Source organism: Myxine glutinosa, chromosome 11, assembly GCF_964187855.1.
Source record: "Myxine glutinosa chromosome 11, kmMyxGlut1.1, whole genome shotgun sequence".
Classification (NCBI taxonomy): domain Eukaryota; kingdom Metazoa; phylum Chordata; class Myxini; order Myxiniformes; family Myxinidae; genus Myxine; species Myxine glutinosa.
In genome coordinates this window covers 117,608,183-117,636,179 of record NC_136271.1, presented here as the reverse complement: position 1 = coordinate 117,636,179, position 27,997 = coordinate 117,608,183, and the positions used below count along the sequence as shown (strand labels likewise).

Here is a 27,997-nt window from a genome sequence, read left to right as displayed (position 1 = left end):
ATTTGAATTAGTCTCACTCAGATTTCAACATCACCATAATGCATAATGTTAAATTATTTAAACTTTCTTGATATAAGAAGATGATGATGTGTAGTACCGGCTATCATCCGGTGGCGCTACATGATACACATTTATGTAGAGAATTGGGGTCTTCCCCCCACCCTGAAATCCTTCCCCAGATATGCAACCCTGACAGAAACCACCTTTTGGCATCATGCAAAAATTTGAAGTTGGATTTGGTTCAGTAGTTTTTTTTGGTTTTTGAAGCACATATGAACAAACAAACAGGAAAGACGTCATGCAGTGCACGATACTTGCAAAATCCACGGCTCACCAAAAAAAAAGTTGCCATGGATGCATCAAATTGTCCATTTCATTAAGATTAAAATTGATTATTTTTAAGATCAAAATTGATGATATTTGAAGTTTGATCTTGAGTTGAACTTTGACCTTTTGCCTTCACAAATAGTTGGTTTTCCAACTCAGTGATGCACCATGTAATTGCTGTTTAATTTTCAAATCAATCAGATGAAAAGTGATTCTTTTTCAGATGAAAATTGATGATTTTAGAAGTTTGACCTTGAGTTGTCCGTTGACCTTTTGACCTTAAAATAGTCCCAATTCAATGAGGCACGATGCAATTGCTCTTTAATTTTCAAGTCAATCAGATGAAAATTTATGATTTTTCAGAGGAAAATTGATGATTTTAGAAGCTTAACCTTAAGTTGACCTTTGACCTTTTGATCTCAAAAATAGTTGGTTTCCCAATTTATTGATTCAATATGCAAATGCTGTTCAACTTTCACGACAATGAGATGAAAAATGACAATTTTAGAAATGTGACCTCAAGATGACCTTTGACCAATGACCTCAAAATCAATAGGCTTCTTCCTTATAACAAACTCCACCATTTGGTGAAGTTTCGTGAAGATCAGTTTAAAATTGTGACCTGCAGGCGATTGACAGACAAACAAACAGACAGACAAACAGAATAACGCACACGACCAACCAATATACTGTACTTGAAAAATCTTCGACTTTGCAAGTAACAAACAAAACAAATATACAAATTCACTTTTACAACAGATTCAAACTAATCTGAAACCCATTGAGGAGCTTATACAGATACGGTATCCAGAAAAAGATATTCGTAGAAAACAGTGTACTTCAACACAAATTGTGAGGACATTAGTAGACAATGAACAAACACATATGGTATATGTGTCTGAACCTAGGTTCCTAACATTATGAACCAAGTGTACAATTGGGAGGATGAACAGTCCAACTCAAACCTTCGCCTCGAAGTAATGTCCGCATGATTTGCTATGTTGTCTCCAAAATGATGTTAATATGAAGATTTTGGATTCCAAAATGAGAGTTTTGGATTCTACGTTGTTGTCGGGCACTGAGAATGTTGGATACGGCGTTTTGAAACAAACCCAGTTTTTCAGTATGAAACTAAACTACATGGTGTATATGGCGTTTTTCTTTATTACGTACATCTACTACCATCTACCATAGTTAAGCTGCCCATAACTCACAAAACATCAAATTGGTGTTTATCGTGTTTTGGAATTAAACTCCTTACATGTTCTGTCAAGAATAGTGGAGTGCAAAAGGGGAGTTGTGAAGTCAAAGGTTTAGCTTGACATCTCACCCAAAAGCTTAACTTAAATGGAAAGAGCTCGACTTAAATTGACATCTCACCCAAAATACCCTGAAGACTCAAAAGACCCTAAAGACCCCCAAAGATCATCTCACCCAATCTCACTTGTTCCTTACTTTTTCAATTCAGTTGCACTTAATTGATCATATTGCTAAATCCAAACTATTCATCATGACCTACATCATCTATAGAAGGAAATAAAATCCAATTTAACATATGCTATGGTGTCCATTTGAGCTCTGACCTTAAGACTTCTCGGAATTCCTTGATATGATTTTCAGGCACATCGGTGCGCAGAGCTTCGAGCCACTCAGGTATGACACACTCCCACACGGCCAGGCTTATGACATTGTAAGGGATCAGTGATAGGATTCTGTTCAGACCTTCTTTGAGCTGGCTCACTGCGCTGCAGGACCTCTCCCAATAGCCGCCCACCTGCACGACATCCACGGTGACAATTATCAAAAGCCAAGACAAGGTTATTACATGTTTCACTTTAAATTTAGGTTCTTCCATAAGTATTGCTATGAAAATCATGATGTTCATGGATATAGTTAGTCAAATTAAATTGTGTGTTATTTAGTACAGCATTACATTATTGAGCCACATTGGTTAAGTGTTAGATGGTCATGTTAGATGGTGGTATATTATATTTTGGAGTATGATATTAATTAATTCTCTAATTTTCCCCCCAACCTGTGCTATCTGAGTCTCAAGAGTGGGAGAGGTTCTGACGAAATGGTAGAAAGGTACGTAGTAAGTACACTCACGAATGAATTGTATCGTCTGGGTTCGATTCTACAGGGTGGAAACAAAATGGGGGATCAGTATCTTATTATAAGGGAGCGAACATATATGGTTATGTATGTATGTATGACTGTATGTATGTATGTATGTATGTATGTACGTATGTATGTATGTATGTATGTACAGTCATGTGAAAAAGTAAGTACACCCCATGTAAAGTTTTGACTTTTTCAACATATTTCAACATACAGCTATTTGATCTTCATTTCAACAATATTGATAGGTAAAGGTGATATTATAAAACAAATATCATGAAACATTTACATTTTGTAGTCCATTGTATAATTTAAATAAACATAAATGCAAATTTCGCATGTGGAAAAAGTAAGTACACCCTTGGCTCTAATAGGTGGTATTGCCCCCTTTGGCAGAAACAACCTCAAGTAGGCGTTTCTTATAACTGTCCATCAGTCTCTGACATCGACTGGGAGAATGTTTTGCCCACTCCTCCATGCAGAATTATTTCAGCTGTGCGATGTTTGAGGGGTTTCTTGCATGCACAGCTCGTTTCAATCCCCCCCACAACATCTTGATGGGATTTAGATCCAGGCTTTGACTTGGCCATTCCAGAACCCTCCATTTCTTTCTTTTCAGCCATTCCTTGGTGGATTTACTGGTATGTTTAGGGTCATTGTCATGTTGCAAGGTCCACCTTCGGTTGAGCTTCAACTTTCTGACAGATAGCTTCACATTATCCTCAAGCACCCTCTGGTACAATGAAGAATTCATAGTGGATTCTATGATGGTGAGCTGCCCAGGCCCGGATGCAGCAAAGCTGCCCCAAACCATAATATTTCCACCACAATGCTTTACAGTTGGTAGCAGGTTCTTGTGGTCAAACGCTGCCTTTGGTTTTCGCCAAACATGTCTTCTGGTACTGTGGCCAAATAGCTCTACCTTTGACTCATCTGTCCAGAGCACATTGTTCCAGAAGTGCTGGTCTTTGCCTAGGTGTTCATTGGCAAACATTAGTCTTGCCCTGATGTTCTTTCTGGACAGCAAGGGTTTCCTCCTGACACACCTCCCATGTAGATAAAATTTGTGCAGCCTCTTTCTAATGGTAGACTCACGCACTTTGACATCAACAGTGGCAAGAGATACCTGTAGGTTCCGTGATAACATTCTGGGGTTCTTAGTGACTTCTTTCAGCATCTTGCGGTCTGCTCTTGGGCTGAACTTGCTGGGGCAACCTGGCATGAACAAGTTGGCAGTTGTTTGGAATCTTCTCCACTTGTAGATGATCTTCCGGACAGTCGAATGATTGATTTCAAATTGTTTGGAGATCTTTTTAAATCCCTTCCCAGACTTGTAGGCATCTATAACCTTCTTTCTGAAGGCCTCAGAGAGCTCTTTTGATCTAGGCACGGTGACGCCGCACACTTCAACAACAACGAGCAAACCAAACTAAATGTCTGAGGTTTAAATAAGACAGGTTCCTCCAAGGCACCTGAGCTGGTGCACCTGATTCTAATTTTAGGTATTTGAAGTCATGATAAATGTAGGGGTGTACTTACTTTTTCCACATGCGAAATTTGCATTTATGTTTATTTAAATTATACAATGGACCACAAAATGTAAATGTTTCATGATATTTGTTATATTATATCACCTTTATCTTTCAATATTGTTGAAATGAAGATCAAATAGCTGTATGTTGAAATATGTTGACAAAGTCAAAACTTTACATGGGGTGTACTTACTTTTTCACGTGACTGTATGTATGTATGTATGTATGTATTGTTGCGGATATGGGACTTGGCCTCAATATCCGCTTGTAAATACTCCCCTATTTCCCCAATACTCCCCAACTATCCCCAATCCCCCATTCCCTAGTCCCATTGCCTGTAAATAACACTCTGTAGAACCGACCTTCCCCTTTTTCCCCCATTAAATGTCGTGCCCAGGTCCACCGCATCTCACGTAGACAACTTTCGGACATCTTGCTAGTTATTCTTAGTCTATGTCAGTTAAGGACTCGTTTCCATTAATTCTGACTCTTCGTTGCACCAGAATGTGATTATATGGCACCAGTAGTGAGTTTAGGACCTTCCCATACCTCCTCCCATCTTCTTCCCCAAACAACAACTACAACAACAACTACAACAACAACTACAACAACTACAACAACGGCGCGCGCGGGGAGTGTGCGTCCTCACTCCGGCTCGGTTAGCCGCCATTACCCATGCGCTCCACGGGGTTACCACGAAGGGGCTGGCTGTCAGCTCCTCATCAAGGGCGGAGCCTGGTAACCCCCCCGCACCCAATAAGAAGGGCGGACCGATTCCATCTGGGGCGGAGCTAACGAGCCGAGGGCGTGTCACTCCCCGCCGGATATACGCGGCGACTTACCGGACGTGACGTCAGATGCGCCCCGAGCTTGAAGAAGAGCCAGTCACCACCTCCAAGCGCTGAGCGAGCTCCACGCATCGACCCGGTATTGCAGTACCTCCGAGAACGGTGCACCCCCTCCGAGAACAGTGCACCTTGAGCCATCGATACCCGCTTTCCTTGCCATCAATCCCCGTGTGAGTCAGTTTTTGTCCCGTTTATCTGTCGTCTGTCGGGGCTAATATAAGAGTGTAACTAAGTGCCTGCCTTTCTATGCTGTCCCTCTTGTCGTTGTAATCTGACCTTCCGCCCTAATATAACCTCCTCCGGAGGTCTTGAGAACTGAACCCTTGGTGTCGTGTCATTTGAATCCCAGCCGTTGTGTCCTTTTCCTTCATTGACCTAGCGTAGCGCGACTCGGCAACGTTCGAGTATAATCGGGTAACTTGTGCGGACACGGCGGCCATTCCGCTCGGCCCACCATAACATCAAAGTCGTGTCTGTAACAATTGGTGTCAGGAGTGTCGGATTCGAACCTGGGACTAAATTTATTAGGCCCAAATTTTGGAACACCAATTGTACCACTAGGGTAACAATTGGTGTTGGAAGGTAGAATTCGACTCGGAGCGCGTTTACGCGCTCGAAATTATAAAGGCGAAATTTGATTGTGTTTTACAAAATATAAAAACCCGAATTTTGAAAGTCGCGCTATGGCAGACCAAGTCGGCTGGGGTCCGGTAGTGGAGAGTGAGGCAGGGTCGGTCCAGGACCAAATTGAGGGACGTGAGGAGAGCGAAGCAGCGAGGGTAGCAGACGCACAAAATGGCGCCTCGCTGGTCACCGCGCCCGCGACCGTGGCAGCGCCCCTGGTGGATTCGAACCTTTTCCTCCTGCAAATGAGGGCCCTTATGGAACAAATGAGTGAGCGATTAGAGAACCAAATGGGGGTAATGAGGGACGAAGCGAGGGCTCGGAGTGAGCAATTGGGGGTAATGGGAAACCAATTGGGGGTAATGAGGGACGAAGCGAGGGGTACCGGTGAGAAGTTAGACAATAATTTTGAGGGGTTAGACAACGAGATAAAAGAGGTGAGAAATGGGTTAATGGGGGTAGAAAACAGAATGGCCGCTCAAGAGAATCAAATGGAAGGGATGCAAAAGGGGTTAGAGGGGGTAGAAAATAGAATGGCTGCCCAGGAGAATCAGATAGAGGGAGTGAAAAATGGGTTAGAGGGGTTAGAAAACAGGATGGAAGGCAAATTGAGGGACATGAGGGACCAAGCGGAAAGGGAAGTTAACCAAATGGGGCAGCAGATAGAGGGGGTCAGAATGGGGGTAGAAACCAAACTGGATGCTCACAGGGAGGAAATGGAGCAGATGAGGGTGGCATCTGGGCAGGAGATGCAAGTGATGGGAGAGGAGATCAGGAGAGGAGTGAGTGAGGAGGTCGGAGGAGTGCGCGAGGAGGTGAGGCACTGTAAGGAGCACATGGAGGAGGTGAGAAAGGGGACTGTAAAGTTACAAGGGGGCATAGAGGACCTGACGCAGGAGGTGGAGCAGCTGACGGTGGGACAGACGGAGTTAGTGGAGCAGGTACAAAGGAACACTGCGGTATTAGGAGGTTTAAAAGCGACACAGAAAGAACTAAAAGACGACTTGATAGCGACGAAGAGGGAATGTCAGATGGTACGTGAGGGACTGACAACGAGGTTGGACGAGGTGATAGAGGTAATGGAGACGAAGGACCGGCAGGTGAGGACGCACATGGAAACGGTCAAGGTAGCCTTGGAGGACGAGCTTGAGGAGACGTACCGGGGAATAAAGGAGGTGAAGCAGAAATTAGAAGAAGTGGAAGAAGGGGTGAGCGAAATTAAGAAGCGACGGAGAGGGGATAAGAAAGAGATAAAAGAGGAGATAAAAGAATTGGTCCGAAGTCTGTGTTTGGATCGTGATGATGTGCTCATTAACCGGATGAGGGATTCGCAGGTGATGGAGGAGAAGCGAAGAGGAAGAGGACCCGGTGTAAGTGGTGACCAATATGGTCGTGCGTATGATGCGCCAGGGGATTTAAGAAGATTGGGGGTCGAGATGGACCCGGGTGTTCGTGAGAGGCCGTTGGTGAAGTGTGCGACAGGTCTGGTGTGCGAAAAAGGAGGTGTGCGAGAAAGTCCGACTCTGGGGTGTGTGAGGAAAAAGTGCGTGCCAAGGAGTGAGGGTGCTGGCGAGAGTGAGTCGGTCGTAGCGCGTGTGCGAGGGGGCACATGGAAGCGCGGTGTGGTAAGTGTTACAGAGGGTGTGACGGGAGAGTGTGCGCGAGAAAGGTGTGTGACGGACAGGTGCATGGGGAAAGAGTGCGCTGTCAAAGGCAAGGAAGAATGCACACCTGTGGTGAGTGTTACAGAGGGTGTAACGGGAGAGTGTGCGCGAGAAAGGTGTGTGACGGACAGGTGCATGAGGAAAGAGTGCGCTGTCAAGAGTAAGGGTGAGTGCGCTGTCAAGAATGGAGGTGAGAGTAGTGAGAGTGACACGGAGCGTGAGTTGGTGGTGACAGGTGAGAAAGGAAGCACACCTGGAATGGTAGAGCGTGAGTGGGAATGCACGCTGGAGTTGGTGGTGAGGCACGTGGTTGGGTGTGCGAATGAGAGCACACCTGTGATTGTCACAGAGGAGGTGACAGAGGAGGGGGCGCGAAGAGGTGTGTTGGTGAGGTGTGCGACCAACGAATGTGTGCCAAAGTGTTCGGTGGTCAGGTGTGTGACCAAGGCTGTGAGTGGAATGAGTGTACCGAGGTGTGTAAGGAAAGGTACGAGGAGCATGGGCACGGCTGGATGTGTGAGCAAGGAACGGGCTGCGGGGTGTAAGCGTCCAGGTGAAGCATCGACGGTAACCGGTTGAGAGGTTAGGTCGACTTTTAGCCGAATCGGGCCCTCGGTGCGTGCTGGGCCTCGCTTTGAACGGCCGCGTCCGTGCTCCACTAGGCGGAGCGGGCAGCCCGATAGAAAGGGTCGTCATGGCGACCACTTTTTGTTGAGGCAGTCCGGCAGGTCGAGATCGGGACATTGGATGGCTCCACGCCGAGATGGTGCGTGGGATCTCGGCCCGGGTAAGCCCCCGTCCCTGCACCGAGTGCCGGACGCATCCAGCCGCTGGCACAGAACAACCCGCATTCATGGCTTGGCTTTACGAAGCCGGGCTTTGGACAGGAATTGGCGCACCGAGAGGCATTAGTGAGTAGACTGGGTGATGAGGTTAGTGTTTTGGACCCAAAATTAGAGAAAAACAAAATTTGATGATTGGCAAAGGATTGGCAGTAGTGATTGGCAGATGATGGGCAGTGATTGGCAAAATTTTTGATTTATTGAAATTTGATGTGCAAAATTGGTGGTGAGCGATGGGCCCGGTGGGTAAGGGTGGCATCCCTGCCCCCCTTCCCATGTGGGGCAAAGGAGCTATAGTTTATGGGGTGTATGGCAGTGAAAACTAGCCCGGGTGGGTTAGGTTATATTGATAGGGATCTAGCGAAGATGACATTAGGTAACGTTAAGTTTAGTTAGTGACTGATACCTGTAGTGGGGACGCAGGTAGATTAGTATGGATGATAATGACGAGGGAGCGCAATAGTTTAAAGGGACGACTGGGAAGCGCAAGTTTCAGAAGGGAGTAGTTAGCTGAGATGATGCCGTGTGTGTGAGAATTGAACAGGTGTGATTGCACAGGTGTGCAACTGGACAGGTGTGTGGAGCAGTGTGTGAGTAGTGAGTGTTGTGGATCAGCGCGAATGCGCTTGGGGAGAGAAGGGTGCAGGTGGCACCAGGTGTGAGAGCACAGGTGTGCAGGTACAGGTGTGTGGAGAGAGTTGGAGTAAGTGGTACGGAGTGGTGTGCATGGTGCGAAGGTGTGGATGGGGGAAGAGTGGACCCCTTTCACGAGTACCCGGGGCGGGTAGTGTAAGTGTTAGGTAGAGGGTACAGGTAAATTGTGGTTGGATATTGGCATCTGTGGTGCGGGTGACAGAATGGTATTGTGGATGGGTGCATTAGTGTTGTGGAAATGGCTGGGCGTGTAGCCTGTTAGTGTGTGTAGTTGGTTGGGCACTCCACCACTGTGAGGATGTCGGCCAGGTGAGGCCGCAGGTGGGCTCTGGGAGCCGGTAGAGTTGTGGATGGGGCCCGAGGATCCGGAGGACGGACCCGGGTAGCCCAGTGCCAGAGAGGGCACCGAGTGGGGAGAGCGCCAGAGGGCCTTCCCCAGGTAGTTAGGTTAGGGTAAGGAGCAGGTAAGCTCGGAGGCAACTGCAGTGGTGGGGGTGTGCAGGTGGGTAGACCCGCTGGGAGAGGTACACGTCGCGGCGCAGAAATTGTGCGAGGGCACCGGGAGATGAATCGGGGGAGTGAGACCCCAAATTGTAAAGCACCACAGTTTGGCCAATGGGAATTGGTTTTTAGAACCCATAGTGTAAGAGGGCCAATGGTTTGGCCGGAGAAAGACCCCGGGTAGTGTAAAGTTGTTAAAGTCATTTAGGAGATAGTTAGGATTGATGAACCTGTCGCACCATACGCAGCCACTTACCTGTGGTGATGATGATGACTCCACACCTGTGTTTTCTTTGTTTTGGTGCAGGAAATGAGAATTGCTGTGAGGATTTGTGAGACGCATCACGACGTGGATGAGACATTGGGGTGATTCCATCTCTCCCTCCTTAGGAGGGACTGATGATGAATTGGTCATGGCAAATTTTGATGTTCAGTTGGAGATGGCAAATTTTGATGAGAGTTGAAAATGGCAAATTTGATTGGTTAGGAGGGAGAGAAGACGAATTTGGTATATGGTAGGAACGGGGAAGACAGTAGGGACGTTTGTTGATTTGTAAAGTAGATGTTTATGGGTAGTGTTGTGTTGTGTGGATACAGTAAGGGGTAAGGGAGGGGCCATGTAGGTTACCTGGTGGGGGGGGGGGGCGTACGGTAGGAACGTACCTGTCTCACCTGGTTCCCATGTGCCCCCAGTGTGCATTACCTTACATTGCGTGCACTTTTGCGCCCTTACCACCTTACTCACTTGTCTTCTTCTTTTGTCTCCCACCTCCGAGGATCTGGCTTTGGGGCAGAGAGAGAGAGGAGAGAGAGGTGCTGGCTTCGCAGTTGTGGGCCTGCACTTTCGCTGCTTGCTGCCTGGATCGATACACCATATGGACCGCAATGTTTGTGGCCACCCACCATGGACCGCAGTTCTTATGCGGCCAAGCACCACCCGTGGATGGACCTATGGGTCAACGTGGCACCTATGCCATACAGGTGAACCACTTATAGTTGGCCCCCTGACGGCCACAATAAAGAAATGGACGCGGTTGGCGCCTTTCTTTATTTTTAAAGAAGCCAGAAGGCCAAGTGCACCACACGAAGGCAAGACCAGCGGCAGAACATCGGCCGGCTGCGACACCACCGGTGATTTATAAACACTTTATTGGTGCACCGGATGGTGCTGATTGTACATGATGGGGTGGTGCTTTTGGTGCTTGGATGGGGTGCTCTGCACATTATTAAAGGCCGTAAGGCCACAGAGCACTCGTGGGTTGGTGTATCGATGCTGGCATGCGTGCTCTCTCTATGCATAACATCTGCATGTGTTCCTCCAAAAACAGGTCCTGGATCGTAGTGTAAATAGCAGCGTAGTCTTGTAAATAATGCTCCCTACCGGCTGTATGTTTAGTTTGTGAATTCTTTCCGCAATTCGGTTATCCTGTGGGTGTGTTTCTGTGAGGAGAAGGGTGCAACGTCGCAGGGGGACATATTTACTCATTTGTGAATATCTGTAAAACTGTCGCACTCAGGGTAGAGTTAATAGTAGAGGGAACTACATCTGAGTGCCACACTAAAATAGGTAAAAATTTATCGGGTCGGGACGCCCCGAGGGTAGAGAAGGGTGCAATGTTGCGGATATGGGACTTGGCCTCAATATCCGCTTGTAAATACTCCCCTATTTCCCCAATACTCCCCAACTATCCCCAATCCCCCATTCCCTAGTCCCATTGCCTGTAAATAACACTCTGTAGAACCGACCTTCCCCTTTTTCCCCCATTAAATGTCGTGCCCAGGTCCACCGCATCTCACGTAGACAACTTTCGGACATCTTGCTAGTTATTCTTAGTCTATGTCAGTTAAGGACTCGTTTCCATTAATTCTGACTCTTCGTTGCACCAGAATGTGATTATATGGCACCAGTAGTGAGTTTAGGACCTTCCCATACCTCCTCCCATCTTCTTCCCCAAACAACAACTACAACAACAACTACAACAACTACAACAATGGCGCGCGCGGGGAGTGTGCGTCCTCACTCCGGCTCGGTTAGCCGCCATTACCCATGCGCTCCACGGGGTTACCACGAAGGGGCTGGCTGTCAGCTCCTCATCAAGGGCGGAGCCTGGTAACCCCCCCGCACCCAATAAGAAGGGCGGACCGATTCCATCTGGGGCGGAGCTAACGAGCCGAGGGCGTGTCACTCCCCGCCGGATATACGCGGCGACTTACCGGACGTGACGTCAGATGCGCCCCGAGCTTGAAGAAGAGCCAGTCACCACCTCCAAGCGCTGAGCGAGCTCCACGCATCGACCCGGTATTGCAGTACCTCCGAGAACGGTGCACCCCCTCCGAGAACAGTGCACCTTGAGCCATCGATACCCGCTTTCCTTGCCATCAATCCCCGTGTGAGTCAGTTTTTGTCCCGTTTATCTGTCGTCTGTCGGGGCTAATATAAGAGTGTAACTAAGTGCCTGCCTTTCTATGCTGTCCCTCTTGTCGTTGTAATCTGACCTTCCGCCCTAATATAACCTCCTCCGGAGGTCTTGAGAACTGAACCCTTGGTGTCGTGTCATTTGAATCCCAGCCGTTGTGTCCTTTTCCTTCATTGACCTAGCGTAGCGCGACTCGGCAACGTTCGAGTATAATCGGGTAACTTGTGCGGACACGGCGGCCATTCCGCTCGGCCCACCATAACATCAAAGTCGTGTCTGTAACAGTATGTATGTATGTATGTATGTATGTTTGTGACCAAAATGTCTTCTTCTTCAAATGTACATAAAACCGAAAAACACGGTCGGTCCGTGAAGCCATGAGGTGGTGAAGCAGTGAGGCTGTGAGGCCGTGTGACTATATATCTATTAATTACGTACTGTTTTAACATCTGTTGTATCCTGTCTATTAATTACATATCTTACTATAATTCCCCAAATGTCCGTCCGTCCGTCTGTCTGTCTGTCTGTCTGTCTGTCTGTCTGTCTGTCTGTCTGTCTGTCTGTCCGTCCGTTGGTACTGTAAAAACTGCTGAACCGATCGCAACGATATTTTGGGTGGGTAATCCTGGGATCTCCAGGAGTAAAATAGGCTATTTAGTTTTCCCAATTTTAGCTTTGGTCTCCAGCATTCTCAGGTTTGGACTCCCGCATAACATTCGCGTTCGCATAACGTTCATTGTGACGATGTTTTCATTGTGACGATGTTTTCATTGTGACGATGTTGTTTTCCCGGGTGCCGCACAAACGGCTGCACCGATCGCTGCACAGCTGCACCGATCGAACTCGGTGACCTCGGACAAAGACCTTTTATAAGGACACGGGTTGAATCCCTGCTTGAGAGAATTCTAACCCATTTCAACTGAAGGAAACACGTATCGGGAGTACATACGACATTGCGATTGTGAACACGATTATCGATCACGATTCACGATCACGATCATCACGATCATAGTGTATCGATCACTGTGGGACATTTGGTGAATTATAGTAAGATACTGTTTAGATTTTGATGATTTGCGTGTGATATGATTTAACGGATGTTTATATGAATCGTTTAAAATAAAAAAACCCTTCAATTTCTGATATTTTACAGTTTCATTTGGGCCTCCCAATTGAAGCCCCGCCCGTAGGGCAGGTACCGTTGCTTTTTGGAATATACCTTTTATCCCCTTAGACTGCTGAGACCCCGAAGATCTTTGAAGATCTTTTAAGTCCCCCAAGACCCCTAAAAACCCAAAAGACCCTTAAAGACCCTTAAAGACCCCCAATACCCTTAAATGTCAAAAAGATCCAGAGGACACAAAATAACCCGAAGACCCAAAATATCCCAAAGACCAAGGCGACCCAAAATACCACAAAGACACAGAAGACCCAGAAGACCCCAAAGACCCTTAAATAACCCGAAGACACAAAATATACCAAAGACCCAAAAGACCCAAAATACCCTGTAGACCCAAAAGACCCCAAAGACCCAAAAATTCCCTGAAGACCCCAAAGACACAAAAAAAAACCAGAAGACCCTTAAAGACCCCGAAGACACAAAATACCCTGAAGACCCAAAATACCCAGAAGACCAAAAAGACCCAAAATACCCTCAAGACCCAAAAGACCCAGAAGACACAAAATTCCCTGTAGACCCAAAATACCTAAAATACCCAAAATTCCCTGTAGACCCAAAAGACCCAAAATACCATTAAGACCCCAACTACACAAAAGACCCAGAAGACCCCAAAGACCCTTAAAGACCCAGAAGACACAAAATACCCTGAAGACTCAAAAGACCCAAAATACCCTAAAGACTCAAAAGACCCAAAAGACCCAAAAATACCCTGAAGACCCAAAATAAACAAAAAGACCCAGAAGACCCCAAAGACCCTTAAATACCCTAAATACACCAAATACCCTGAAGACCCAAAAGACCCAGAGGACCCAAAAGACCCAAAATACACTAAAGACCCAAAAGACCCAAAAATACCCTGAAGACCCAAAATAAATAAAAAGACCCAGAAGACCCCAAAGACCCTTAAAGACCCTGAAGACACCAAATACCCTGAAGACCCAAAAGACCCAGAGGACCCAAAAGACACAAAATACCCAAAAGACCCAAAATACCCAAAATACCCCAAAGACCCAAAATACCCTGAAGACCCCAAAGACACAAAAAGACTCAAAAGACCCCAAAGACCAAAGAGACCCCAAAGACCCTTAAAAACCCTGAAGACACAAAATACCCAAAATACCCTGAATACTCAAAATACCCAGAAGACCCAAAGTACCCTGAAGACCCAAAGTACCCTGAAGACACAAAATACCCCAAAGACCCAAAAGACCCAAAATACCCTGAAGACCCCAAAGACCCCCAAAGGTCTTTAAAGACCCAAAAGACACAAAAGACCCAAAATACCCAAAAGACCCAAAGAACTAAAAAGACCCCAAAGACCCATAAAGACCCCAAAGAGCCAAAATACGCCAAAGAGCAAACCTGTAGTCCTTTCCGGGTAGGGGACTAATAATATGTATTTATAGTAGAAGGAAATATTAGTTATTATATTCTTATATTGATCAAAGGCTCAATCGAAAAACTTAGATTGGAAGTGATTAAGAGCTAAATAAATAGTATCCCATGTCTAAGTTATATATATATATACAGCAACACATTTACAAGATACTGTCTATAACGATAACCATATTTTAAATGAATAAATACAACCATATATCTATAACCAAAATGTACATGAATAAATCATCCAGTCTATAACCACTGAGTAACGTCAGCTCAAGAGCTGTATATGAGGCTCCTGTAACAAATGATTTGATGGCGTGATATTAATTAATAAAATAAATTTGTGAATGAACAGCAGATTAAACAGTACTTTGACTGACCCGTGCAAACTCCATAGGCTTGGGAAGCAGGCACATGACCATGACGTCAAAACGAGCATCACAGACACTTTTTAGCCATTTGGTGACAAATTGAGGCTTAAGCTTTTCCACCATGCTGCCAACATCATCATCAAGCATGTATGCCGTGGAGTGGAACCATTGAAAGACCATGCTTACGAGACGTGCCAAGGTCTCCGTAGGTGTGTTTTCATTGGGGGTGCAGAGGCTCAACTGCAAAAGAAGAAGAAGAAAAAATCCCAGGAACTACATTTAATGACCATAAGCATGACCATCCTCAGCATCAAAATGACAACCGCTGAGAACTCCCACTCAATGTTGTGGGCATTGAATTTGCACTTTTTTTTTTTTTAAACAAAAACTGTAAACTGTCAACATTGACATTACTGAAACCAGATTATTGGAACAACTGTTCAGGTTCTGTGACCCAAAAAGGCTTACCAAGAGCCAGATGGCGAACTGGCTGAGGAGACGCTGGTCCTGCATGACGTCATCACTGCTCTCTGGTTCGGTGTGTTCAGGAGTGAGCTTCGATGCTGCCCTGGCTGCATTCCTTCGGTGGTTGAGTGCATACTCACGCTGTTCTGCATGATATTCCACTTCCTTCAACAAGCTGTAGGGAATGTGGAAACAAGCAAACAACAAGCAATGTGGAAATTACATGATGATTGCGCACCTTCTTCTACTATTACTAAAAGGAGCACTGTGTGTGTGTGTGTGTGTGTGTGTGTGTGTGTGTGTGTGTGTGTGTGTGTGTGTGTGTGTGTGTGTGTGTGTGTGTGTGTAGCTTTACATTAAACTTAAAGAGTTCCTGCTCTTGTACAATAATAAAAATGGTACTGTTTGAAAGCTAATAAATCGATTGACGTGGAACAAAAATTTCAAAGTTGTAAAACATTGTCCATTTAATCATAAACAAGAATGACCACACTGTGGTCAGAACCTGCACCAAAATCTGGTAACGGGTCGATTGGGAAACACATTGAAAGCACTCTTAAAAGATGAACAGCGCAATTGGGAAACACATTTAAAGCACTCTTTAAAAAAAAACAGCGTGATTGGGAAAACACATTTAAAGCACTCTTAAAAGATAAACAGCGCAATTGGGAAACACATTTAAAGCACTCTTAAAAGATAAACAGCGCGATTGGGAAACACACATTTAAAGCACTCTTAAAAGATGAACAGCGCAATGGGGAAACACATTTAAAGCACTCTTAAAAGATAAACAGCACGATTGGGAAACACATTTAAAGCACTCTTAAAAGATGAACAGCGCAATTTGGAAACACATTTAAAGCACTCTTAAAAGATGAGCAGCACAATTGGGAAACACACATTCAAAGCACTCTTAAAAGATGAACAGCGCAATTGGGAAACACATTTGAAGCACTCTTAAAAGATGAACAGCACGATTGGTAAACACATTTAAAGCACTCTTAAAAGATAACAGCGCGATTGGGAAACACACATTTAAAGCACTCTTAAAAGATGAACAGCGCGATTGGGAAACACATTTAAAGCACTCTTAAAAGATGTACAGCACGATTGGGAAACACACATTTAAAGCACTCTTAAAAGATGAACAGCGCGATTGGGAAACACATTTGAAGCACTCTTAAAAGATGAACAGTGCAATTGGGAAACACATTTAAAGCACTCTTAAAAGATGAACAGCGCGATTGGGAAACACACATTTAAAGCACTCTTAAAAGATGAACAGTGCAATTGGGAAACACATTTAAAGCACTCTTAAAAGATAAACAGCACGATTGGGAAACACACATTTAATGTACTCCTAAAAGATGAACAGCGCGATTGGGAAACACACATTTAAAGCAATCTTAATAGATAAACAGCACGATTGGGAAACACACATTTAAAGTACTCTTAAAAGATAAACAGCATGATTAGGAAACACACATTTAATGTACTCCTAAAAGATGAACAGCGCGATTGGGAAACACACATTTAAAGCACTCTTAAAAGATGAACAACGTGATTGGGAAACGCACATTTAAAGCACTCTTAAAAGATAAACAGCGCAATTGGGAAACACACATTTAAAGCACCCTTAAAAGATAAACAGCGCAATTGGGAAACACACATTTAAAGCAATCTTAATAGATAAACAGCACGATTGGGAAACACACATTTAAAGTACTCCTAAAAGATGAACAGCGCGATTGGGAAACACACATTTAAAGCACTCTTAAAAGATGAACAGCATGATTGGGAAACACACATTTAAAGCACTCTTAAAATATAAACAGCACGATTGGGAAACACACATTTAAAGCACTCTTAAAAGATAAACAGCGTGATTGGGAAACACATTTAATGCGCTATTAAAAATATAACTCGACACCTCTTATCCATGTCACCCTCTGCACAGTTATACCAGAATGAGCTTATTCGTCACACGATCATGGATTGCTTAACCACAACATGAGGCCTATCACCTGGTGTTGGCCTAATGGTTAGGGTGGCAGGCTTGTAAATCCTAAGGTCCCGAGTTTGAATCCCGTTGCAACAACACCAGGTGGAGTTGACTCAGCCTTCTCATCCTTCCGAGGTTGGCAAAATGAGTACCAGATAACTGGTTATAGAGGCATTGTATCAGCGGCAGACACACCCACATAAATAATGCAACCGGGTGGCTGCACACAAACCACCACCATCAATATGAGGCCATACAAAAATTATGTAAAGCTATTTTTTAGTAATTTGTATAACGTAATGCTTGATTACGTAACATAATGTAATGCTTGATTACTGTCCTTGCATTCTGACAAACCATTCATTTTGTATCGGTGCTATGGTGGGTGGAGTCAAGCGACAGATGTGGATGTGTTCCAGCAGCTGTCCGACCAATGGGTGCACATTTCAAAAATCGACCCCCAACAACTACAACAATAACAACAACAGCAACTAGAAGCTGTCGTAGACGTGTGACATGTCGCAAGTAAAAGCAGATGTGTAGCTGCAGCACTTCAAACAAGTACAATTTTTATTATTCTATGACAGCAGGAACCCTTTGGAATGAAGCGTGATGGACATGGAAGGAGCACACAAAATTATACATAGTAATACTTCCCGAAAGAAATAGTAAAATAGATAAAAAATACACAGAAGGAGCACACAAACAACAACAACCGTTTTCTTTTTTTTTGCAATCATGTAAATATTGGTATTCCCATCATCGAAACGACTGGTATTCGCACCTCGTATACTGTATAATAATCACAATGCTGAATCCAACACAAACACTTGTTTCCATACCTATTTCTTTCCACCTGCAAATACAAGTTTCCTTTCCACTTATTACCTTCACCACCGAAGGTGAAACAAAGTTATGTTTTCACCTCTTTGTTTGTCTGTTTGTTTGCCTGCCAGCAGGATGTCTCAAAAAGTTATGGACGGATTCAGACGAAACTTGATGGACAGATTGAGTGTCTGACAAGGACGAATTGATTACATTTTGGAAAAGATCCGGATACCATAATTTTAAGTGATTCTTCACAATTGAGAGATAAGGCCAAAAATGCTATATAGCACAATATTTCAAAATGTTGTGGACGGATTCGGACAATATATAGTGGATGAGTTAGGTAGGTGACAAGAACAAGCCAATTTGATTTTGGCCAAGGTCTGGATGCAGAACCGGCTTAAGATCGCACCAAAACGTAAATTGTTCAGCCTGGTGGAGGTATATGCTCTACCAAGTACCGCTCTCATTCCCTGATGTAACTTCTTTGAGTTTTTCTTTGTGTATACAATTCAACAGAGATTATTGACCTCTGAGTGATGTAATAAGTTAGGGTAGGAATTTTTCTGAATGTGTTTAACTCACCTATTCTTCACAAAATATTGTTACGTTTGTGGGGGGTAGGAATGACATGACATAGAAGAGGGAGAACTGTGTATTAGCCTGGACCGCGTGCGAGTGGGAAGACATGTAGATGTACATATTAAAGTATAAAAAAAACTGTGAGCTTAAGGTTGTGTATGTGCTCTTCACACTTGGGGTGAGGACATGCTAATTAGGTAGGGTTTAAAGATAATTTCCCCAGTGTGTGCTTCCCCCTGTGATCTTTCCCTATGTTTTTATATTCACTCGGCCAGCCATAAAATCACCGCCGTCCATTAACCAACAACACCACTGCAGACAGTGGGGTACATTCCCGATCGGACAATTAACCACGCCCCACAAACTGCCGAAGGAACAAGGCCACACCCCCAGAGTGGGATGAGGGGCGTGGAAACTATCGTGGCCGCTGGCAGACCATGCCCCGAGCTTCGTGATTCGTCGAGCCGACCATGGAGCGATTGGGTGGAACTCCGCGATTGGTCGGGGTGACGTCAGAACGAAGGTTAGATCAGAGGAAGAAGAATCTGTCTCGGTCTGGTGCTGGCAGTCACGCCTTGTCCTTTGGCTCTCGGGTGGCTCGTGAGAAGAATTCTGTGGAGCTTTGGGAACTCTCTCATTGTGAAGGAAGGGGTGTTAGTGAACTGTGGTGTTTCTCGTGGGAGCTGGAGCTGCGTTGCGTTTCGGAGGGAGTGGAGAGCGAGGCAAGACCGGCCGTCTGAATTTCCTCACGTTCGTGGCGCAGTGAGGAGGAACTTCGCGCCATATTGTGCATTTCCCGCGCAGGCGGCTGCAGGCCACATCGGACTGCCGACATTATTCAACGACTTAGTCGAGACCAAAGCTGAGTGCTGGCAAATAAAAGGTGGGATTTTCTTTTTATTACTTCCGCCACCAAAGGTGGATGGAGGTTATGTTTTCACCCTGTCTGTTTGTCTGTGAACAAATATCTCAAAAAGTTGTGGACGGATTCGGACGACATTTGGCAGAGATGTAGCCTATGTGACAAGGACGACATGATTAGATTTTGGTGATGATCCGGATTCGGATCCGGCTACAATAATTTTTTAAGTGATTCTTTACCATTGCATTGGGAGATGGGGCCAAAAACAATGCATAGCAGGATATCTCAAAAGGTTGTGGACAGATTTGGATGAAACTTGGTGGACCGGTTGGGTGTCTGACAAGGAGGATTCGATTCGATTTTGGTGAAGATCTGAATATGGATTCGGATATGAGAATTATTAAATTTTTTAAGTGTTTCTTCACCATTGGGAGATCGGGCCAAAAACGATACATAGCAGGATATCTCAAAAAGTTGTGGATGGATTTGGACGAAACTTGGTGGACCGGTTGGGTGTGTGAAAAGGAAGAATCGATTCAATTTTGGTGAAGATCTGGATCCAGATCCAGCTAGTAGAATTTTTAAGTCATTCTTCACCATTGAGTTGTAGCCCGTTGTGTGTACCACCGGGGTGTGTACCCTGGTTTAGAATAGGTACACCATATCCCTGTAAGAGGCGACTAAAAGGGTTGGCGTCAGGAAGGGCATCCGGCCATAAAACATTGCCTCAAAAAGGGAACCATGACAATTACAACTACATATGGGCAGGGTACAGCCCGAAGTACCCCGTGGGGGACCCCACTCTCTCTCGTCAAAACTCAAGGTGGGGAACCCGATCGAAGCACGGGTGGAAATCACTCCATTTATGACGACGAAACGTCTGATGCCCGACGTGTAGATCGGTTTCTGAGGTTTGGGGCATGGAATGTGGTGACAATGACAGGGAGATCAGGAGAAGTGGTGGAAGTATTGGTCAGAAGAAGAGTAGACATATGTTGTGTGCAGGAGACGAGATGGAAGGGAAGTGGTGTGAGAATGGTGAAGGGTAGGCAGGGACAGAAATACAAGTTGGTGTCCTGTTTTCTGAGGAGTTTGTAGACAGTGTGGTGAGTGTGAGTGTGAATGGAGTGAGTGATAGGTTGATGATGGTGAAAATGATGATTGGAAAGCTCTTGGTGAACGTCATCTCGGGATATGCTCCGCAGGTTGGTCGGAGCGACGAAGAGAAGGACAAGTTCTGGTGTGCAATAGAGAAGCTGATGGAAAACGTGAAAGATGAGGAAGTTGTTGTGGTAGGAGGACACCGAAATGGACATGAGGGAAGGAGTATGGACGGTTTTGAGGGAGTTCATGGGGATTACGGATATGGTGTGAGGAATGGAGAAGGTGAAAGGATTTTGGAGTTTGCTGATGGAGCTGATTTGTTTATTTGTAATACTCAGTTGCAGAAAGAGGATAATAAGCTTGTTACATACACGTCAGGTGTGTCGACGACAACCGTTGAGTACCTGATGGTGCGTAGGCGAGATAGGGGGCACCTCCGGGACACAAAAGTGATCCCGGGGGAGGAGGCTGTTTCACAGCACCACTTGGTTGTCTGCGACATAAGAGTGAAAGGTGCGAGGAGAGCTCTGCGGGTGAAGTACCAACCGAGAATGAAGGTGTGGAGGTTGAAAGAGGTGACAGTGAGGGAGGCATTAAAAGAGAGGCTGAGTATGGTAGAGGATGATGTGGTTGAGCTTGAAAGTAGTTGGATGTCAATGAAAGATAGTCTGTTGGGAGCCGTTGGTAAGGTATGTTGATGGACAAAAGGACCACCGAGGCACTCAGAAACATGGCGGTGGGATGATGAAGTTGGAAAGAGGATTGACGAGAAGATGAAGAAGTTCAAGGAGTGGCAGGAGGCGAAGGGTACGGGGGCAGAAAAAGCAGAGCATGAAAGTTATAAGGCAGCCAAGAAGGCTGCAAAGAAAGGTAACAAAGGCGCAGGAGGCATGTAGGAAAATGTTCGGAGAACGCTTTGATTCGGAAGAGGGACAGAAAGCAGTATTCAGGATTGCAAAGCAGATAGCGAAAGAGAGGTGTGATGTGATTGGGGTGAGTTGCTTGAAGGATGAAGTGGGACAAATTGTTGTGGACCCAGATGGAATTAGAGGAAGATTGAAGAGATATATGGAAATGCTGTTGAATGCAGAGAATGAATGGGATGGCAACATTGAGAGTAACCCAGTTTTTGGACCCGCAGAGAAGGAAGTTAAGGAAGCGATAAAAGCAATGAAGAGTAGAATAGCGGGAGGGCCAACGGGAGTTGTGAGAGATATGTTGAAGGCAGCAGGAAGTTGGGGTGTGAAAAGAATGATGGAGATCTGTAATCTGGGGGTGAAAGAACGCCGCATAACAGTGGATTGGGAACTGAGTACCCTCATCCCTCTATACAAAGAGAAAGGTGACCCTCTGGACTGTGGCTCGTATCGAGATATAAAGTTATTGGAGCATGGAATGAAGGTATGGGAAAGGGTCTTGGAGAGGAGGATAAGGAAGAAAGTGAAGATCGACGAAATGCAGTTTGGATTTATGCCAGGAAGAGGAACGACAGATGCGCTTTTTATTGCAAGGCAGTTGCACGAGAAGTACATGGAGAAGAGGAAGATGTTGTTTCTTGGGTTTGTTGATCTGGATAAAGCATTCGATAGGGTTCCACACGAAGTAGTGAGATGGGCATTGAATAAGTTAGGAGTGGAGGAATGGTTGATCAGAGTATTGATGGCAATGTACGATAGAGCGCGCACAGCTGTAAGGATGAAGGAGGTGAACATTGGTGAGTTTGAGGTGAAGGTGGGAGTGCATCGGGTCGGTACTAAGTCCACTACTATTTGTAGCTGTGATGGACGTGCTGACTCAGAACGTAAAGGACGGTTTACCATGGGAGTTGTTGTAATCAGATGATCTGGTGTTGATTGCGGAGGGTATGGATGGACTGAAGGAGAAAATTAACAAGTGGAAGGAATGTATGGAGGCGAAAGCTCTGAAGGTGAATATCAGAAAGACGAAGGTGATGGCAAGTGGTAAAGCATGTGGTGAGGTGGAAAGAAATGGGAAGTGGCTGTGGGCTGTGTGCAGGAAGGGTGCCGGAGTGAACTCCATTCAATGTACAATGTGCGCTGAGTGGGTTCATCAAAAATGTAGTGGTTTGAGAGGGTCATTAATCAATGTGGCAGCTACATTCAAGTGTAAGGTGTGCACAGAGGGAGCTGCAGATGGAGGAAATGTTGAGTTGGATCTTGGAGACGGCATGAAGCTGGAAGGTGTGAAAACATTTTGCTACCTAGGAGACATGCTGAATGGAGAAGGTGGATCAGACTCGGCAACGGTTGCTCGAGTGAGATGTGCATGGAAGAAGTTTCGGGAACTGAGTGGCGTGCTGACGAGGAGGGGAGTGTCATTGAAGCTGAAGGGAAAGCTGTATGCTGCATGTGTGGGAAGTGTTATGATTTTTGGGAACGAGACATGGTTAATGAACGTAGAGCACCAACTGGAAAGGGTGGAAATGCGAATGGTTCGGTGGATGTGTGGAGTATCGTTGAGAGAGAGGAAGACAAATGATGAATTGCGAAAGATGATGGGAATATAGCCTGTGATGGATGCTGTGAAGAGAAACAGGTGGACATGGTTTGGTCATGTGTTGAGGAAGGATGAAAGTGACTGGTTGAGAAGAGTGATGGAAATGAATGTAGAAGAAAGTAAGAGGACGGGGAAGACCGAGAAAGACTTGGCTAAAGATTGTGGAAGAAGAAATGCGGGCAAGGGGGTTAACAAGGGGAGCTGCAGAAAAGAGGGCAAAATGGAGAACATTGCCATGAGGCACGCAAGGCTAACACCCCACTGAAGCAGGGAAAATGGCCTGAAATGCCTGTTGTTGTTGTTGTTGTTGTTTTCACCATTGAGTGATATGGCCAGCCAGGCGGGGGTATGCTCTCTTCTGAGTGCCGTTCTAGGTTTATTTGCTTTAATAATTCCCTGTCTGTTTTCATGTCTGAGAGGAGACGTCCCAAGTTAGGATTATAGATTTAACTCGCCTTTCATTTTATTACCGTGTTTTATTTCATTAAACCATTATTTGTCACATTTCATTTGTTGTATTGTTGATTTTCCTTTCCTTGTTTTTGTGTTTTTGGGTTCGAGTAATAAACCCATGTGGCGGCCGTCCATAAAGGTAAGAACTTTGGTCCCCTCATTCGCGCACGACAGACCAACTTCCAGTTTCGGCTTCGCACCTCAGAGTTAAAACTGTTCGGCTATCTGCCACCCGTGATCTTAATCACCGGCGACATAACAATATTCCACAATCTACATTATTCCCATTAACCCTTAACAAAACCCTCATCGTTGCAGGTTGCATTGCTTCCCCACTCTTTCCTTTGTTCTTTTCCTGTTTTTTCATTCCCCTGCACATTTTGTCATGTTCTATGCTGCCTTGCCCTCAGTTCATACCCTCCGCCGCTTTTCTCTTCCAAGAGCCTCAATCTTGGAGAGAAAAAAAAACTTCAAAAGGTGCCATCAGATCTTCCACATCCAACAACTAATGATAGAAGACAGGACACCTAGCTTAACATGAGAGATGGCACACTTCGTGATGAAACACCCTGCCTGTGACAAACCAATCTGACAGTTTATAGTCAGGTCGGAAATCAAACCAAGGACAGCTCGCAGCTCAAAGCCATAAGTACGCTATCTCCGCATCATCCTATTGGGCACCCAAGAATGAATGAATGAATGAATAAATTAAATAAATAAAATCTCACAAAGAAGTTTTTAACACAGCTTACTGTTTTGTCATTGTCACCACCCATAACATGGGTAGATAATGATATGATATAACCTAATGATTTATCATAGCCAAAGATGATCAATCCCAAAATCTTGAGCACAGTACCAGATGACATAATGTTGCAGTAACATATTTGACAATTTTGATGACATAATATAACCACTGTGATCACTTTTGAATGGGAGTAAAGAAAGTCCTTTAAATTTAGCATATTAATTTTCTGGTGGCAAAGACAAATTTGCAAAATTCCAGATTTCCTTTGGAGATACACAATGCAATTCAAAGACTTTTCAGTGTGGAGGTTCCTCATGTAGGTATCAGAGGGGATTTAGGGATTCCTTAATATTTGAAACATTTTCACTTCCTATGAGGACATTAAAGAACAAAAAAGTGAACATTTTATTGATCGACTTTTTACTCAACCAGATTTGGTGGTGTAAATAGTAAAGAGTGGAGATATTGGATAACTAACCCACCCTCTGCTCTACGTTTGGTAGTTTGGCAGTTAGACCATGACCCCAGCAGACAATGGTCTATCCCGCTTCGTTGCTTGATGCTCAAGATTTAAAAAGCAAAGCACGGGCAAACAACCGTAGGTTGGCAACCATAATGCCTGATGGGCTTATTGGCTTCCTCCTGCATTGAGACCATTTGTAAAGAAACTCATACTATTAACCTTGAACACATGCTTCATAATATGTAGCAAGATCATAATGTGTCGCTAAAACCACACTTCAATGGTCCTTAAGAAAGTTTCACCAAGAGTCGATAAATCGAGTTACAAACTGTTTTGGCTTCAGGACAAGCAGGATAGCTTATCGGTATGCACACTCACCTTTAGGCTGGGTGACATAGGTTTGAATCTCTATCCAGAGCTATGAACGGCGACACCGGTGTTTCATGTACCGGGCGAGGCCTCAATGTGTGTGCCACTCATCAGAAGGACGTTAGGCCAGAGTCACCTTCTGCCAGCAATGGTTGTTTGCAGATGTTGAAGATCCTTTGTAAAGAGAAGGCAAGTCATTGCCTGCATCCTAGCTAAATGACAAATTCCTGCCACCTTCAGTCGAATTGGCCAGCCGGTTTGAACGACTTTGAACAAAACCGTTACATGGCCCCCACTATAAGGTTGGAATAAATTGGATAGAGTAAGTGTGGAAATACCATCAAATAAGTAAGTGTGGTAATACTAATAGAGTTTCTATGCGTATTTTGGCGAGAAAGGTGTTTGCATATTAGCAAACATATCCTCAGGCAAAGTATTTTAAGCATGCTCCACGGTTTTGTAACAACTCAACCAATGGTCGTCACAATAACAAACTAGAACAGCACTCTTCAACGTCACAACGTCGACCGATATGCCTCCACCCACGTTGTTACATCATTATAATACTTGTATCAAGTTTGATTTAAATCCATTCAGCTGTGTCCAAGTTAGCACATTTTTACCTGAAATGACCTCTGACCTTTGACCTATTGACCCCCAAATTTAATCAGTTCATGTTTACATCATTATACATACCTGTACCAAGTTTAAATTTAAATCCCTTCAGCGGTTTGCAAGTTTGCACATTTTTACCTGACATGACATCTGACCTTTGACCTCGGGACCCAAAAATGTAATCAGTTAATCTTTACATCATTATTCATATCTGTACCAAGTTTGAATTAGATCCCTTTGCCATTCTCAAATTATAGACCTATTACAGACTTTGACCTTTAACCTTTGACCTATTGAACGCAAAATCGAATCAGTTCATCTTTACCTCATTATACATACCTGTGCCAAGTTTGACTAAGATCCCTTTAGTCGTTCTCAAGTTATTGCGGTAACGAAAACCTATCACGGACGGATGGACAGACGGACGGATGGATGGACGGACAGCCGGACGGACAACCTAAAAACATAATGCCTCCTGCGACTTCGTCGGTGGAGGCATAAAAACCTCAAACCAAGTTACATTGGCCTAAGGACATAAAATATTGTGTTTGAGTGGATGTTGCTTGCTTGGCTTTCAGCTTCTTTAATCACCATGCAAATGGTAATCCGCAAAATACGCAAGTCATGTCGTGGAATTTAACCCTCACCAACCCCAAATCCCCATTGTTCCTGTAGCTGCGTTTGGGCCTGGGGAGTAACTGCTGAAATCTATATCTATCCGGGTTCTTCATGACATCATTGTTCTTTATTCCTTTCACACTTTTCTACTTTTTCACACATTTCTCTTTATCTATCTATAATTCCAGTAATCTCTGTGTGTCTGTGTGTCTGTGTGTCTGTGACCGCTGTTTCTCGACAACCACGGGTCCGATATACTTTAAACTTGCCAGGTATATTGCTGGGGACCCGAGGATGTGCCTTTTCAAGGTTTGTAATTAATCGGACAAGTACTTACCGAGCTATGTCCAAAAAACGCTTCAACCAATCAGAGAGCAGCGAGCTATCACGTGTGCCGAACCGTTAATGCAATGCAAGCGTTAATGCGTTAATGCAAGGCTTTTCTTTTTTTCCCTCTTCTCTTTCTACTTTTCCTTGCGATTAAATTGCAAACAGCCAAAATACGTTGGCGCTAATTGAATAATTGGCCATTAACACTAAAATAATCGTAACTGCGATATGCCAACTTCCGGACAGTGAAGCCTTCCCTGTTGTTGTTGTTTGCAGCAGCTGTTTGCAGCAAGGCAAGGCTTTTCTTTTTTTCCCTCTTCTCTTTCTACTTTGCCTTGCGATTAAATTGCAAAAAGCCAAAATACGTTGGCGCTAATTGAATAATTGGGCATTCACGTTGGAAAACTATGTTGCCGTTAAACTATGTTTTAAAACGAATTCAAACTGCGATTAAATTAAAACGATTCATCGTAACTGCGACGATTTGCGAACTTCCGGTCCGGCAGCCAATCACAGAACGCTTTGTTGCGTAGGCGTGGCCGATGTGAGAACGAGCGGAGCTGAGCGCGTTACGAGCTGACCGCCATTACGTTACGGTTCGTAATTCGATTTCTTCCGGAGAAAATAATAATTTCTCGATTTCATATGCGCATTATTTCTCCCAATTCAGTCAGAGCGAAGGGCGGAAGCGAAGAGCGTTGTTTTTTTTGTTTACGGGCGTACGGGCGGGGTAGAGCGTACGGGTAGCGTTTTTTTTTTTTTTGGCAAGGAACGGGCACCCACGTACGGGCAATGCCCTAGTCTATCTATAATTCCAGTAATCTCTGTGTGTCTGTGTGTCTGTGTGTTTGTGTGTTTGTCTGTGACCGCTGTTTCTCGACAACCACGGGTCCGATATACTTGAAACTTGCCAGGTATATTGCTGGGGACCCGAGGATGTGCCTTTTCAAGGTTTCATATTAATCGGACAAGTAGTTACCGAGCTATGGCGATTTATTTACCAAACTCCGCAAGCCGTTCGCTTTGGACCAAACCATTTCATGTAAATAGAGGGGGGGGATTGTCACCGTACTCGCAAGCCGTTCGCTTTGGCTTTGCGAATGGACCAAACCATTTCATGTAAATAGAGGGGGGGATTGTCACCGTACTCGCAAGCCGTTCGCTTTGGCTTTGCGAATGGACCAAACCATTTCATGTAAATAGAGGGGGGGGATATAATTTTAGATATATATATAGTACGGGCATGCCCTAGTCTATCTATAATTCCAGTAATCTCTGTGTGTATGTGTGTGTGTCTGTGTGTTTGTCTGTGACCGCTGTTTCTCGACAACCACGGGTCCGATATACTTGAAACTTGCCAGGTATATTGCTGGGGACCCGAGGATGTGCCTTTTCAAGGTTTGAAATTAATCGGACAAGTGGTTCCCAAGGTATGGTCACCGTACTCGCAAGCCGTTCGCTTTGGCTTTGCGAATGGACCAAACCATTTCATGTAAATAGAGGGGGGGGTTCTACCGTACTCGCAAGCCGTTCGCTTTGGCTTTGCGAATGGACCAAACCATTTCATGTAAATAGAG

At 44.8% G+C, this 27,997-nt stretch overlaps 1 protein-coding gene across 1 annotated transcript in view; it reads right to left on the bottom strand.

Moving 5' to 3' along the window:
- Positions 1-27,997, bottom strand: part of UNC79 (unc-79 subunit of NALCN channel complex) — a 228,455-nt gene that overhangs the window by 162,269 nt on the left and 38,189 nt on the right. Inside the window, 3 exon segments of the mRNA XM_078787070.1 lie at positions 1,911-2,101; positions 14,474-14,704; positions 14,933-15,104. Coding sequence (XP_078643196.1) covers positions 1,911-2,101; positions 14,474-14,704; positions 14,933-15,104 — 594 coding nt within the window.